This window comes from Eublepharis macularius, chromosome 8 (assembly GCF_028583425.1).
Source record: "Eublepharis macularius isolate TG4126 chromosome 8, MPM_Emac_v1.0, whole genome shotgun sequence".
In the NCBI taxonomy this organism is placed as follows: domain Eukaryota; kingdom Metazoa; phylum Chordata; class Lepidosauria; order Squamata; family Eublepharidae; genus Eublepharis; species Eublepharis macularius.
This window is the reverse complement of record NC_072797.1, coordinates 130,974,908-130,992,187: the sequence shown is the minus strand read 5'-3', so window position 1 is coordinate 130,992,187 and position 17,280 is coordinate 130,974,908. Positions and strand designations below refer to the sequence as shown.

General features: G+C 42.4%; 1 protein-coding gene across 2 annotated transcripts in view; it reads right to left on the bottom strand.

The window, feature by feature from the left end:
• The window catches only part of NRG1 (neuregulin 1), a 247,609-nt gene that overhangs the window by 176,945 nt on the left and 53,384 nt on the right, over window positions 1-17,280 (bottom strand). For both annotated transcript variants that reach the window (XM_054986337.1, XM_054986338.1), the window contains exon 3: window positions 9,865-9,989. In XM_054986337.1, coding sequence (XP_054842312.1) covers window positions 9,865-9,989 — 125 coding nt within the window. The remainder of the gene's footprint in view (window positions 1-9,864; window positions 9,990-17,280) is intronic.

The following is a 17,280-nucleotide window of genomic DNA, read 5'->3' as shown; positions in this document are numbered from 1 at the left end:
CTCTGCACAGACAAAACGTTATGTTCAGTTTTCTTCAACACTGCTTTGGGTTGTGTAAAATAAAAAGCCCAGGCGAGGTAGAAAAACCAATCAATACACAGAATGTGCGGAAACGTAGTCAACAGAATGAGAATTTTCACAGGTTTTGCTCAGCCATTGCTCAGTTTTATAGCGGAGCTGCCCAAGCAATGAATTTTTAAAAAATTACAACGGAGAAAGTCGCTCAGCAGAGGTGCTCGTCATCAATTAGACAATTCCAAAGCGATATCTCCTTTGCTACTTAAAAGAACAATATTCCACCTGGAAATGGTATAAAGTAGGATAGAAATGATTTCATCACTTCCTCTCAAAACCCATAAAGAAGGAAGCAACAGCAGAGGAAGTTCCATTAAATCCAATGCCTACTTGATGCAGATGGTAAAATATTGTTTGCAGATCTGAGAAACAACATTATTTTAGAACAAAATGGTATCGGATAATGCCTGGAACCCAATTCAGAAAAAAGAAAGCCAGTCAGAACAACAGGGAGTACTGTTGGTATGGCCGCAGCATCGTGATTAAGAGTACGAGCTAACAGAATGGAAGTCCTCAACACTCATCTATGAAGTTACTGGGCAACAATATCCAAGATAATATCTGTCATATGTGCTGTTGTAAAGATAACTGAGCTATATTATCACCAGCACAGAATTTCAAGTGCTCAGATGGAAGTTAACAGTCATGTATATCCTTAGCCATGAACTACTGAACATTATAATCATCAATTCTCAGTACTCAGCTAGTGCAAAAAGCACTGATCCAATGAAGCTAGGAATTTGGCTTCATCTAAGGAAAACAGGAACCAGATAAACAGAAAACAGGAAGACATTACTTGAGGAATTGTAATGCTTGCTCCAGTGCTAGCCAAAGACAGATGGCAAAAATTTCTGGAAGAAATACAATTGCCTTCTACAGATTCCCAGACTTGAAGGCATATGGAGTTGGAGACCCGCTATCTTCTTTCAAATGATGAAGTACTTCTTCTAGGAAACACTGTTAGGTTCAGTGCAGGAAATGGAAAGTATTTGCCCATGCATCTTCCCCCTTTTCAGGTAAAATGCTGAGTGGAAGTCCATGAGAAAATGAGAAAACAGATTAAAGAAGGTCTCTATAGTCCAACAAATCCTCTGAAAGATTCAGTCACTGGCTGCATCTTAAATATAATTCTTTGTTCTCAAGCACTGACCTCACCGTTTAAGAGAGAGAAAAGTTCCCTGCTCGTATAGGAAACTCAGCAGGGCATGTCTCGAATCAAATGGTGGTCTGTTCCGGTCTTCAAATATGTTTTTTTTTAAAAAAAAACAAAGCTTCCATACTGGATGATGGATGATCAATACTGGGTTTGCGGTAACAACGGCTTAAACTCCATCACATCTAGTATTGGGGCCGGGGGGGTGGGGTGGGGGGACTGTCAAATCACTTAACACATGTAAGCATGGGATACAATATCAAAAAATATTACATTAGTGTTTGCCCTTTGAACCTTTCAGTAGAGCAAACCAATCAAACATTTCCTGCTTTATAATACAATTGGGATTAAAATAAAAATCAAGAGAAATAGAATTCATGCTTGAAGTAATAGCTATGGATCAACAGACAAGGCTAAGTTCACTAAACTCAACTAAGGAGTCTTGTAATGAGAACAATGACTCTAAATGGTTAGCTACTTTACCACAAGAGCGCCTTTGATTTTTCAAAGATCGTTAGCCTTTATGTTTTTCTAGCATTAGTCTTTATGTTTCCAAACCACAAAGTCAGTGTGATATGCAATTCCTGGCAACAGTTAAATCCACAAGGGAAAATGTAGTCCCAAATTATGGTGAAAAAAACAGGGCTTTTTTCTGGGGAAAGAGGTGGTGGAACTCAGTGGGTTGCCCTCGGAGAAAATGGTCACATGGCTGGTGGCCCCGCCCCCTGATCTCCAGACAGAGGGGAGTTGAGATTGCCCTCTGCGCTGCTTGGCGGCGCAGAGCGCAATCTCAACTCCCCTCTGTCTGGAGATCGGGGGGCGGGGCCACCAGCCATGTGACCATTTTCAAGAGGTTCCGGAACTCCGTTCCACTGCATTCCTGCTGGAAAAAAGCCCTGGAAAAAACTATTTTCGTTCTCCACCTGTTTATCAGGTGAGGTGTGGAACAGCTAGTAGCAGGGCCTTTTTCATAGCACTCCCTCTCCCTGGATGCAGTCATGGTGCCAGATTTGTTATTTTTTTGGAACTGGGTAAAGGTATATCTGTTCTCTTAGGCATTTAGGTGATTACTTTTTCTTCCAACACACCAATTATGTTGTGTTCTTGCAACTTTTAGAAAACACCACCGAGCTGTGGGTTTTATGTTCTCTACTATGTTTTGTTTTTATCCTCTGTTTTGTTTTTATGTTCCTGTGAATTTGATATTTTTTACTGAGATTATGATTTTTTTTAAAAAAATGTTAACACCTCAGGAAGCAACCCTTTGGCTGAGGGGCATGATAAAAATACTTAAATAAACAAAACTGCATACTGAGGATTTGCTACACTACTTGAAACCTAAAAACTGCCTTACATTAAATGGGGCTCTCAAGTAGCAACTGACTTATTACGCAACCCCATGAAGTTCTAGCTCATGGGTTTTTAAAGCCAGGAGGTGATTTGCTATTGCCTTTCTTTACACTGCAACCCCAGTCCTCCTTCCTTGGTGGTTTCCCATCCAAGCACTAACCATGGCCAATCCTGATCAGCTTTTAAGCTCTTACGAGACTGGGCTAGTCAAGTCACAACCCATTTATGGTGACCCCACCAATGGGCTTTCAAGGCACGTGAGAAGCATAGGCAGTTTGCCATTGCCGTCCTCTGCAGAGTCTTCCATGGTGCTTCCTATCCAAGTACCAACCCTGCTTAGCTTCCAAGATCTGATGAGACTGAGCTAAATCATGTTGCCTTCCCTCCTGTCTGGGCTATTAGGGCTGTGTTATATTTACCCATGATAACCTCCTACTTGGTATCACAATTTTGTATAAGTCAATGCGATGTTTGCTTTATGTTTTGAAATGAAAAGATCGCAAGGAACTGAAGTTTTATTTCCAGAGCCATCATGTTAATTTACACCAACCAAGGACATCTATGACATCTCATTTAAAAATGCCTCTGATCTCTAAGTTATCTTCAGCTATAAAAATCTTAAAGGTCTCAAGATGGAAATGGTAAAGGATCCAGCATGACCCCACTGAGGAAAAAAAATGCACACACACATCTGCACACTGGGACAAAAACCTGTGTTGCTGTATTCATTCTTGCACCAAACACAGAACAAAGAAAAATAAATGCAAGGAAGGAGAATCATGTATTTCTGAAGTAAACCTCAAAAGTCAAAAAGCTGAGGGCAACAGGAATTACAAAGGCTCACCACAACTTCTGGAACTGAATTCCCTTATAAACAAGCCTGATTCTGATTTATTAGGGTTGGCACACGTATCTGAAAATGTTGTTCTTAATTTACACGAAATGTTATCAGTGCCCTTCATTAGCATTTGATAAGATCCTTAAAATATGACAAATACCATATGCCACAAAAGGTGCAAGAATCCTTTGCAGAGGAAAAAAGTGACAAATTAGTTTGTGAAAGGCAATTAACATAATGTACCCAAACCCAGCGTTTGCTATTTATATCACACTTTCAGTCTCCCAAAGAACTTTACATGTCTATCCTGACCTCAATTACTCTCTCCTAAGGAGGTCTGAATAGCAAAATAAAATTCTTTATAATAAGCATGCAGGGAAAGCTCTTGCAATTTTAAGAGAAGGAAAAAATATCACCACTAAGATTGCCAGATGCATTTGGCCTTTAAATATTTCCATGTACTTCTCTGGTTGGATTTTATTTATTTTCATAGTGGCCTAGGAGAAAAATCTAGCCCCCCTCCCTCTAGCATGGCAGAAAATCTGCACCAAATCTAAGAAAGATACCTAGAGCAACATTTAGTTGATAGGAAGACTAGTATAAGGGTAACTAATGCTAATAAAAAAGAAAATGGAAAACAAGAAAAATAGCTTAACTAGTATGGAAAGAACAGTAAATAGCAAAGAAAAAAAACCCTTTCAAATGTGTGTTAAAATATGGCTAATCTGTCTTCCTGGGATGAAAACCCTGTACAAAAGTTTCCCTTCCCATTTCTGAACTCAAGAACAGACAGTATGTATATTCTCAACTTTTCATGTCTAGAGGATAAGGACTAGGTGTAAGAAACCGTATCCTCTAAAAACTGGACAGGCAATGTCAGGCTGGTGGGAAAGATATACATGCTTTCAAACATTACTTTTAGATAGATGACACAAAAAGAATACAGTACAAAAAACTCATAAAAAGCAAATTTTTTAGTCTTATTTAGACTCTAATTTTCTGTCTACACATAAAGACTATCAGTATAAGGAACGGCTTAAAACAACTTGAGTATGAAGAACAACTAAAGCAATCTTTAAGCCTAGTTTAAGATCTTAGGGAAAACCCATAAGCAACTGATTCCCTAACACTGTAAAACATAAGGGAATGTCTCTAAATTGTAAATTCTATCACTACAATAGCTACTTGAACTCTTTATCCAACAGTTCATAAGGTAAGGTAGTCAATTCTGACTGAAGCTATTCTTGGGGAATTTTTCCTTCAACATGTTGTAACTTGATCATCCCATTCATCACAATATCAAAGCATTCTCAGAATCACAATATCAAGAAAGTACACCAACTCACTTGGGGGTATTAAACAGAAGAAGACTGAAGTTCTTACAGCTAGGTAACAGCTAGGGTTACCGGGTCCCCTTACCCTCCTGGTTGGTGGGGGGGGGGGCTCGTACTCACCAGTCTGACAATCTTTGCATGCTCATGTGTGCTTCTAGCAGTGACGCAATGGTGTCACTTCCGGGAGTAACATCATCATGCTAACTACGAGAATGCTCCTGTACATCTTTAAGAATCAGCCCATTTGGAACCCAAATCATCCCCCAAACAAAGTGTGGGGACATTCCCAGGGCGCTCCAGGAGCGCGCCCCCTACAGGCTTGCCCAGGAGGTTATTTTGCCGAGTCCTGAGTTCATTCCCCGTGCCTTTCCCCCTGCGGGCTAAATGACTGGGGTTGGGGACTGGGAGCAGGGGACCACCTTCCCCACTGGGAACTGGCAGCCCTGGTAACAGCTCATTCAGAGGCAAAAAGAGTTTCTTTTTTGATATGCACCCACAATGCCTTTTTTATTAAGATGGAATGATTAACAAACTGTTCGAGATTAAACATATATTTCTGCAACTTGTAATTAAAAGGTTTTTTTCCCCAAAGGGGTAATAAAGAGTGTCATAGATTTGATATGGAGTATAATATTTCCCAATTTTTTCTGACACTTTCAAAAGTAGACAAGGTACGTGCTGCCTACAATTAACAAGATAAATGGACAATTACAATGGAATATGTGTGGGATTTCTTTTGTTTCCATAATTAGAAAAAAGTAAAGAGATTACAAAAACAATAATGAAAATAGAACCAAGACAAAAGGCAACTTACAGTACATTAAAAATAAATAAGATCAAATGCTATCTTTCAACAAAGTTATGTTAAGCAAGCATCTGCATCTCTCTTGTCCTTCAGTCTCCTCTTCCACCACTATATTCCACCCCATGGTTCCCTTAAAGTTCTCTCCCTGCACCCCACAGAAGGCACCTTGAGGCTGTAATCCTATGCATATTTACTTGGGAGTAAGTTACAGTGAACCCAGTGGGATAAACATCTGAATAAGCATACATAGACTAGGCTTCAATCTTACACACATCTATTTCTAAGTAAATGCATAGGTTTGAGCTATAAAGATGGGATCCTGTTTATACTTATGAATTGGTAAAGGTAAAGGTAGTACCCTGTGCAAGCACCGAGTCATTACTGACCCACGGGGGATGTCGCATCACGACATTTTCTTGGCAGATTTTTTACGGGGTGGTTTGCCATTGCCTTCCCCAGTCATGAATAAGCTCTGTTGAAATCACGGTAATTGTCCACCAAGTAAACATACATAGAATAGCTAAGAGCCTCCAGTGTGCCTACTAAAGAGCTGCATGGCGCTACCAAACCAAAGTCTGCTCTATAAGATGTGTTTGTGAGAGTGAATGAGGTGGTATATGAAGAGAGAGAGAGAGAGATATACACATTTTCACAGAGCGAAATCCCTGCTGGAAGTTTGAGACATATATTTTAGATTTTGGAATGAGATCCCACACACATTCTACGACCCTTTCCCCATTCCTTCAGTACAAAAATATTTTCGTGCCCAAACATGTGTTCATTTATCTGACTCATCACTTGAATATATCATGTCTGGCCGAGCCTCGGCTCTCTGGGATATCACTGGGAACTGGTAAAGCTATTCCAAGTGTGAAACTGTGCAGATTTATGAGCAAACAACTCCTTTATGCATGGGAACCAACTGAGTTTACAACAGAAAAGAAAAGTCTGCACAATACATTATTTCAATACTTGTACATCAGTAATCCAATGTAACAATTAATACCGTAAGAGTGCTATTTTTTCCCAGGTATTTTCACATTACTTGCATTTCATTCTGAATGCAAACATTATCACTTCAGCGGCGTATCTCCAAATAAGGCCAGGTTTGCCTTGTCACTACAGTAATGTATGAACGGGTTTAAACTTCCAGAACAGAAATATGGGAGGGTAGCTGTTAATGATTTAATATGTATATGTGGTATGGTATTTCAGGGCTGGAGAGCACAACGTATTTGGGGCTTCAGTGAATTCCAGTAATGGGGAACAAAGTATTCTTCGTATCTGAATTTCATAACATGAACACACAGCGGTGCCCCTTTCCATCAATCAGAATGATACCTGCAGCCATTTAACTATGTTTGCAGCGAAATCTTAGGCAGAGTTGCTCCAGTCTAAGTTCACTGATTTCAACGGGCTTAGCCGGCAGTAGTTATGCACTGTTAGAACCATGGTCCAAGCTATGTTCTATACAGTATCCTAGCAAAACAGGACATAGAATTACACTCATTACTAGGATACTAGTAGCTTGTTTCCCCCACCTATACTTTTTTAGACTGAGTGCATTTGGGGGGAAAAAAACCTCTTCCATTCTAAAAGCACTAGTAACATCCTAATACACCAAAATTTTCAATTTGGATTTAATACAGAGTGTCACTACAGGTAACATTTCTGAATTCATCAACAGAATGTTCAGGGATAATATGCTCTTCTGTACAAGTAAGTCGGGCCCCCTCCATATTTGGAAAGCAAACTTCTATAAAATGTATGCATACTGATGTAAGAAACAGAAACTGGTATGGCGGTTTCGACAAGCAAAGCAGAATGAAGTTTTAAATGTAAGAGTTTCTTAGCTTAGAAAGTTCCTGGCTCCATTATCTGCTCCTCACAATCACAAAGCTAAGCTACCAGACGGTATCATTAACAACTCCCTGATTCCTTTATATAACCTGTACAGTAATCATTCAATTAATTTGGGGCACAAACTGGACAAGTATCCATAAGTATTGAAAATGAATCTGTCACGGTTTTTATCTGGTCACAAATCATGAAGATATCAGAAAGATGGTTGTGCAGTTAAAGCAGCTAGTTTGGAGACGAGGAAGGCATATGAAGATGACATGGGTTCATGACTGTCCTGGGGGAGGGGACTCAGGGGAGTGATTTCACCAATTTTGCTGCTCCACATGAAGTATTCCATTGGCAAAACAGCTCCCCGTGCACAATTTTCACATGTGAAGACACGCTGGGGGGCAGAAGCTCTTCCTACCCTGAGGTGCCATTCCAAGCACATTTGGCCTCTCTCTCTCTCTCTTTTTTTGACAAGCAGGTCCCCACAGCTACTATAGGGCGGCAGGGGTCAAATGAAAACGCATGCAAAAAGTAACGTTTAGTCTGGCTGTTTGTCCCCATGTAACTTAAGAAAAGGGAAAAAACATGCACACATGAACAGTCTTGGCAGTTCTACTTAATCATTTGTAAAAAACATTCAATATGATCAAATGTTTAAAAATATGCATTTTTTTCACAACTAAGCCTGATAACTACATACAAAGTTCTAAGTTGGTCTGAGGCATTTGGTTGGGGAAACCTTTATGCAAGAATTACCCAATTAGTCTTAACATCCACAGGCATTTCTGGCAGGGGAGGACGATCCTCCTAGCAATAGCTGGGTAGAGTTTGTTTCTCCTCTGCTTGAAGGTACTTAGCTTGAACATGGTCCAGGGCGCAAACTAAAGGTTTGTTCTCCTTTGGCCTGTGGCTTGCAGCCTGGGGCCTGCACTAGGCAGTATGGTGGACTAGGACAAGCCCCGGATATGTTTATGTCAAGGCTACTGGAAGAGGTAGAGGCAGGACTAGAGGTTATAAATATGGTAACCATGGTTATGACAATGAATTCAGAAGTATGGAAGGAAGAAGCCCACCCCCACAACAAAAATGTTTATTAACATGTTCAATTTTGAATACGTATATAAGCAAGTACTTCTTGTGGTCTATGGCATGGGTGTACTCTGATGCATACTTACCTGTTGTATGGTCCACATTACAAAGGTCAGTATTTTCATTAACTCAACTGAAATTATGGAATGAATGTGTTGTGAAAAGCCTTTGTGAGCAAAGGGAAACAGCTGAGAACTGTTTATAATAAACAAGCAAATTATGCTTAACAAGACTGTTATGGGTAATTATTTTTTCTAAAATAAATCAAGATCTTGTCTCAAATTTGGAGTAATGAATAGTTTCCACTATACCTGGCCTGGGTTAAACCCTGGAGCACTGAAGGAAAGGGCTTTGGCTAGCTTCGGGGGGGGGGGGTTTACTCCTCTCCCCCCCCCCAAGCCAGTCAGCCTTATTCCATCCCAAGTGCTGCTACTTAAGAGGAAAGGTCTCTGGTTGGCTTGAGGGGTGGCGGCAGCTTCACTCCATCCCCCCAAGTCTGCCAGCCTTGTTCTGTCCCAAGCCCTGCATCTTGGGAAGAAAGGGCTCTGGCTGGCCTGCGGCAGGAGGGGGCTTCAGTCCCTGCCCTCAAGCCAGCCAACCTCGTTCCCTTCAGAGTGCTGCCCCTTGAGAGAAAAGGGATCTTGCTTGGCTTGTGGAGGGGGGGGCAGTGGGAAGAGGGCTTCAGTCTTACCCGTTCCCCTCCCCATGCCAGCCAGCCTCCTTCTGTCTCGAGCACTGTTAAAACCTGAGCGGGAATGGCTTCTCTTTTCCGGCAGGCGGTTACCATGTCGTTCCTTCTCTGGCTGCAGCAGCGCCACTTGTAAGCAGGCTTCGGTTGAGAAAAGGGTTTTTTTCTGTCTCCCCCCGCCAGGTGGAACAGGTGAGAAGGTGGATCATTTGCTAGGTCTAGGCCAAGGTGGCTGACTTCAGGCAAGTAAATCCTTCTGTTGCAGGTGTTCAAGCAGAAGAAGCCTCACTTTGCAGAAGCCCCATCTGGCCACACCCATTTCCAGAAAAGCCTCCGTGGTGTCCACGGACACTCTTGTGCACACAAGCTACATGCTACAGATCCCTGGTTTACACTTTCCTTATTTAATTTAAGTTGTATTATTTAAATTGGCTGTTGTAATCACATTTTGGAATCCGCTGCAAACCACTTTGTCCCTTTGGGAAGATATGCCAAATTAAATAATAAAGAAATAAAATTTTGAACAACACTAACTGTAAATTGTAGGTATGCTAGGGTCCTTTTAAACTACTGTAAGCCCAATTATTTTCATTACAACTCAGGTAATTCTTCCTACAATCATTGCACGAATGCTTCCTACTTCAATAAGCGATTCCAGTTAAAGTATGAACCATATCTTACCGTTGGTGTCAGTAATGACAATCCGAGCTTCTGTGCTGTCGTTCCCAAACCTGTTGCTTGCTTTACATGTATATTCACCAGCATCAGCCAATGAAGCTCTCGAAATGCGAAGTTCTGATAATGTCCTATGGGAAAGCAGGAGAGCAAGCATTATAACCCAAGGGCATTTGAGCCTTTGTTCATTCATTAAGTAATACTAAAATGTGGGGAACACAAACCAACACAGTAATTGATTATTATAGTCCCATTGATAAATAGGCACCCTAAAAGAATAGAAAGAAATTTATTTGGACTCCTCTGTTACAGAAATAAGTATATATCTATATTTTTAGATGACTATCTGAACAGCAGTCACATTCTTCTAAGAGTCTCTCTACACAAGACATTTACACGGGGATGCTCAAGTGAACGATCTTAGAATTGTTCTCCCATGCCCTGCTACGGAGACAGAATACACTTGAATAGACGACCACACAGAAAGTAAGTCACTTGAGCGTCCTCATGTAAGATGTCTTGTGTAGAGAGGCTCTAAGAAACTGCACACTAACTGATTTAATGTCACAGTGGTGGATGTCATAATAAAATTACTAAATAAATATAAGATATCCAGTCACTTAGGCTGCTCAAAGTGAATTTAGTAAGAGTGACGTGAAGGGAGTCAGGTAGGTACTTATACTATGGCCAAAGAAGGGGACTGCAGGTAGACTTCTGGTCTTGTTAAGGATGCAACTGGTCTTGTTTAGGACCAGTTAACTGGAATGAGTGTTCAAACATTAAGGCCATCTGCCAGCAGTATGGTCTGACCAGCTTGACCAATCAGTGAGTGGCTCACCTTGTGAAGATATACCCCTGCAGTCAGCACATCAGCACAAAAGGGAGCAAATCACTCAATTTCCAGAATGCTATGAGTTAATGAGATGGAATGCAGAGTGAGAAACTCCCTTCTGAACTCTGTCCTTGAAGCCCTGTGAAGTTCGCCTCCATCTCACCCATACCTATCTAGGAACTCGCAGTGGCATCCTGACTGTACTCAGACGAAAGGCCTCCTTTGGTTCTAACTAGGCCGAAAGGCCTGAAGGAATGTTTGAAAAAGGCCAAGAAACAAACTGGCACAGTCAGTCCTTTGACAGTGTCTGTCAGGGGTATCAGTTAGATGAGGAAAGATATCTGTCTCTATAAAACTGTTGTTTTGAATCCTGGTATTTGTTAAGATTTCAGGTCATTTTACTACACACAGGGTGTGGCTTACATCTGCCATATTATGTTTACAGATTCACAGATTTCACAGAATCACAGAATTGGAAGGGGCCGTACCGTATAGTCCAACCCCCTGCCTAATGCAGGATGAGCCTAAAGCATCCCAGACAAATATTCATCCAGCCTCTTCTTGAAAACTGCCAATGAAGGGGAGCTCACCAATTCCCTAGGCAGCTGATTCCACCTTTGAACTACTCTGACCATGAAAAAGTTTTTCCTAATATCCAGCCAATACCTTTCTGCATGTAATTTAAGCCCGTTGCTTCAGGTCCTATCCTCTGCTGCCAACTGGAACAGCTCCTTGCCCTCCTCCAAATGACAGCTTTTCAAATACTTAAAGAGAGCAATCGTGTCTCCCCTCAATCTCCTCTTCTCCAAACTAAACATTCCCAAGGCCCTCAGCCTCATTGCTCTCTTCTGCACCCTCTCGATTTTGTCCACATCCTTTTTGAAGTGAGGCCTCCAGAACTGCACACAATACTCCAGGTACGGCCTGACCAACACAGTATAAAGGGGGATTATGACCTCCTGCGATTTCGATGCAATGGTCCTTTTGATACAACCCAAGACTGAGTTTGCCTTTTTTGCCACCACATCACACTGATATTTAGTTTACAGTCCACTCTTACTCCAAGATCTCTTTCGCATACACTACTATCCAGAAGTGTATCCCCCATCCTGTGTTTGTGCTTCACAATTTTGTGGCCCAGATGTAATACTGTGCACTTATCTATGTTGAATTGCATCCTGTTCACAACTACCCACTTCTCCAGAGTATTAAGGTCTCATTGAATTTTAACTCTATCTTCTTGGGTGTTTGCCACTACTTCCAATTTGGTATCATCAGCAAATTTAATGAGTAGCCCATTTACCCCTTCATCCAGATCACTGATAAAAATATGGCCCAAAACCGAGTCTTGTGGCACCCCATTGGACACCTCTCTCCAATCTGATGAAACGCCATTGGCCGCCACTCTTTGGGCGCAGTCCTCTAACCAGTTCCCTATCCACTGAGCTGTCCTATAGTCCAGTCCACAGTCTTCCAGTTTACCCATTAGAATGTCATGGGGAACCTTATCAAAAGCTTTGCTGAAATCCAGATAAATCACATTGACAGAGTTCCCACAATCCAGTAAGCTCGTCACTCAATCAGAGAAGAAAACCAGGTTGGTCTGACAAGATCTGTTGGGAACAAAACCACGTTGACTTCCCAAGATCACTAAGCGGTCCTTCAGATCTTACAGATCTTATCTTCTGCCAGCCCTCTAATAACCTTTTTAGAGCATATGTGGGGATCATCTCATCTTATACTAACAAGGTTATCTGGGCTGAGATTGTGCGACTTGCTGATAGAGATGGGCGTTCTATGAATCACAAAACACAAACTTCCACAAAATTGTCCCGTTTCACAATACGATTAGTTAATTTCATGATTCATCAGAACCTGGGGCACTTCAACGGCCCCCTTCATACCCAGAGATGCCAAACTCGCAGGAAGACTTCAGCAGGCTCTCTTCCACCCACCCTCACAGTTTGGTCAAGATTGCAAAATGTTGACCGGAACCGACAAAGCTGGGCCCCAGAGCCAGGCAGTGGCCCTGAGACTGGGCTTGAGGGGGGACCAAAACCACCATACAGACACCTGCCCAGGCAGGAGAGGTACACAAAATAAAACCAAAGGAAACAACAAGAGTGTGAGCCCTCGAAAGAGCAGAGAAAGAATTAAGAAGAAGCAAATACAAGCAAAGGAAAAATAATGGATGCCACAGTCAAGCTAGGCCCCAGGGCCAGGCAAAGGCCTGAGACTAGGGTGGGGTGGGGTGGAGGAAAAAAAGCACCCTCGCCCAAAGACCTTCCCAGCAAGGACAAGTGAGGAAAATAAGAAAGAGGCATGTCAGTCTCTTTTGAAGCAGCAGCAAAAGCTCCCAACTCCACTCTCTCTCACTCCAAATCCCAGCAACAGATCCTCCCCTCTCTCTCTGTCTACTGGAACTAAAAGCACAAGGCAGAAAGAGGTGCCTTATATAACAAATGCTCACATAGAGCAGAACAGGAGGTCTGTGGTTGGCAGATCGACCTGCCTAACAGTGTTTGGAGGGATGAGACTGGCTACAGAAGACCCATCTCCTCAGTTGCCTAGGGGATTAACCCCCCTGATCCTCACGGTATAGGGCAGAGTGGAAGCTCTCCAGTTGACAAGGAGAGCTGCCTATCAAGGTTATGTTGGCTAAGATTGGGGTTTCCAGTGGCAACAAAAGGTCTGCAGACATTCCAGGTCTATGTTGCCTAGGGAATCAATGGATCAGCACCAGCCTGTCTGGCATCACAAATCATTCACGAATCGAACGAATTGGGCCAAAAAGTCATGAATTTCATGAAAACCACAGTCCCACAAAATGCATTTTCGCAAAACACGAATTGGCCCGATTCGTCATGAAATTTTATTTGTATTTCGATTCGTGCCCATGTCTACTTGATGAAAGTCATTCAGTAAATAGAGAAGCTAAGTGTCCCTGGGCCCACTGTACCAATATGGCCATGGTCCGAGTACCATATATCTCCCCATAACGAAATGCAAAATATAACAGATAAGAGTAGGTATTAAGAATAAGTGAAGCATAGCAAATGCTGCCTTTTGTGGTATTTCATAAACAAAGAAGTCTTAAAATTCTCCCGATGAATGACATGTATAAGCCCTCCTCTTTATTTCAGGATCAAATGCTTTTCTTTTTTTCAAAAAAATTAACACAGAAAGTCAATTTCCAAAAAAATTAAAGTCAACTTAGGGATATATAAAAACAGAGAAAGTTCAACCAGCTATATAAAATTCTTAGAAAGCGCTGTTAAAATAACATAATGACCTTTAAAAAAAAAATCCGAGGATAAAAATCCGTATCATGATTTCTACCACAGGCAGTATAGGCAGTCAATGCTGAAACCAAGTAACCAAGAACAGACAGCTAATAATCACTTTAGTAGAAAAGAGTTTATCCAAATACAATGTTTAGAGAGAGCCAGTCATAGCAAACACAAAAGATGAAAGAAAGCACAGAAAGCTAAAAAGAGCGTAAGAGATGTTGTTATAATCACTTTCCAGTTAGGCTGAAACTTTCGGAACTGTCAGTCAGAATACTTGTCTGTTAGCAATAAATTAAAGTGAAGCCCATTACACTGCGCAAACAGCTGGGGCACTTACACATCACACTTCCTTAGTGGCTGGTTTTTAATGCCCCCAGTCAGTTGAAGCAGTGCTAACTAATGATACAGGGAATTCCGCCACAATGTGGGGTCTGGGGAGAAGAAACTAGGGTTTACCTAGTACTTTTGGCCTATTTAAATCTGCAATTTTTAGTAAGATTCCCAATTTTTCTTTTTTTATTCCTCCAACAATTATTTTGGATTCCATTAGTCATATGTTGTTTACATGTAGAGTGATTACACACACGTTGGATAATGCACTTCCAATCCTCTTTATAGATCATTTGGAACGGATTTTTTCGTGTGCGGAACAAAAAAATCCACCTCAAACGATTGATAAAGTGCATTGAAAGTGCATTATCCAACGTGTGCGGAATCAGCCGTTGACAGGTATACTGCTTATCCTGGATTTTATGTGGTCAACAAGCAAGTAGCCTTGTTTGTGTATCTATACAGGGAGAACAGCTATGTTGTGGAGACGACATCTGGATCTCTCCCTCTCTCTCTCTTTCTTTCTTTTTTTAAAAAGCTACTCACTTTCATACTGCCAAGTGACAACACCATCCAAAGAAAAACTGATGTTAAAAATAATGAACAGCAGAATTTGAGTCCAGTGGCACCTTAGAGACCAGTAAGTTTTTCAGAAGATAGGCTTTTGAGGGTCAATGCTTCCCTTCTTCGTGAAGAAAAGAGCTCTGACTCTCAAAAGCTTACATACTGAAAACCTAGTTGGTCTCTAAGGTGCCACTGGACTCAAATTCTGCTGTTCAGACCAACAGAGCTACCCACCTAAAAATAAGAAATAAAAATGGTGAGGCAGAGAAGGGCTACAAGAGCACTCCTGAGCCTAATCACAAGTTTTTTCATGCCCTAAACAAAAAAATTAAAAACTTTAAAGACAGCATTCAGACAGTTCAGAGCTTTAAAACACATTTCCCACTTCCCTCTGAACACGTGACCAATACTATCATACAGTCTATGGTAGAAGCGGTACTTTCATTTCTGAAAGTGGATTCCAGCTCTTCTCTGGTACAGCTTGAAGCGTTATGAACACCAGCAAGAGGGGCTTAATCAGAAACTATGGTGCGATACAAAGAAACTACAGTTTGACAATTACCACCTCATTCGTCTTGGAAAGCTCTTCCATCTGAACACAGCCTTAGAAAGATTTCATAAACCATGAATCTGATGATGACATATAATATAAATTTCAGAGGACCTCTTTGCCTTTTCTCTGCAGTCTGAGAGATCTTTCAGTGCTAAAACTGGTGGCTTTATACTGATCACCAAAGCAGCACAGTGGCTTCACAAGCAAAGAGAAAAGGTTCTGCATTCTTGGAGAGTCCCCAGGTAGACAGAAAAATACAGGTCACCCTTTTGTTACCCAAAAAAGGAGGAATAGGAAGTCCAAAAACGCAGGCAGTGTCCTGCGCTCTGCTGGGCTCTGCAGGAGTCAGTCAGTCACTTGGCCAGCTGGCCTTAGAGGTGCAATGCTGCAGGGGCCCGGAGCTGCAAGTTGGAGCTTGGAGAACAAGGCTTGCACCTAGCAGGCCAGCTGATCCAGCAAAGGCAGCACTCTCAAGGATCAGCCCAAATAGGCTGAGGAGTGATCTGGCTCAGCTGCACCTGCTGGCAGGTGTTGGAGCTTAGGAGGCGATGTTGTGCTCTGGCCAGGATCCTGAGAGGAAGTATCATACTCAGTGTCCTGTTCTGAATCCGACGTGGTGCGCTGTCAGCCTGACACTTCACCTCCTTTGCACTCCCTCTCCCTGGGCATTTTACCACCACTGATCCTGCGGCACGGGAGCAGGTACTATGGGCCTGGATTAGTGTCCTGTCAGGCATTAACTAGGGATGTGCAGGGACACAAAGATTCCTGCCCTGTCGCTTATTTCACCTGATGGGAGGGGGAGGAGAGGATACCCTCCTCTGCCAGCTGAAGTTTAAAGGGCCCTTTCCTGCCGCTTGCAAGTGGCAGGGAAAGTGCTCTTTAAACTTCAGCTGGCAGGCACGGGGTGGGGGGATCACCCCCGTGCCTGCCAGCTGAAGTGCAGAAAGGGCCGTTTCCTGCCTTGCAAGTGGCATGGAAAGGGCCTTTTAAACTTCACCTGGCAGTTGCGGGTGGGGGGGATCCCCCCCGGCAGCTGAAGTTTAAAGGGTTTGAAAGTGCCCCGAAGCTTCCTGAAGTGACCCGTATTGCTTCAGGGAGCTTTGATTCGGCATTTCCAAATCAACGCCAGCATGCTGAGCCTGATTCAGAAATCCCAAATTTTTACAAATCAGGTCCAATTCGGGTATTTTCCCCGAATCGCACACTCCTAGTATTAACCACATAAAAAGTATCCTGTTCTTTATTTCTGGTTCAAACCTAACACAAGGAGAACTTTCTAATACTCTCAATGACTCTGTCGTGCTTTGCTGCTGACAGCCTTAGGAGAGATTCAAGCATGTGGTAGAATTCTATACAAATCCAGCTGAGTGTAGCAACATGATTCTTTCAGAAGAGTTCCAGAATTTATACATTTTAGTGAGGTGTGGTTGGATAACTCGAATGGCTTGAACTTAACTTCAATATCCAGCTCTGAGGTTTCAAACTTTCTACCTTCAGTAATCCGTACCCAATGTAATTTGGCTGCCAAGGAACTTCTAAACATCTGGCTGGGAAACACATTTCATTGCAGAATAGGGTTGCCAGGTCCCCTGATCCTCCGGATGGGGGATCGGAGGCCTCGCACCTACCTTTTAGCTCTATGCATGTACACATGCTTCCAGCCCATGCGATGATGTCACTTCTGGTAAGCGTGGGTCACGTGCCGCCCTGGGAGCACTCCCACACTCCACAGGGGGCCGAATTGGCCTGTATCCAACTGCTGCAGATCACAGCAGCGCTCCTGCACTCTGCAGCAGCCTGATTCAGGCCAAATTTGACCCAATTCCAGCTGAATTTGGCCTGAATCAGGC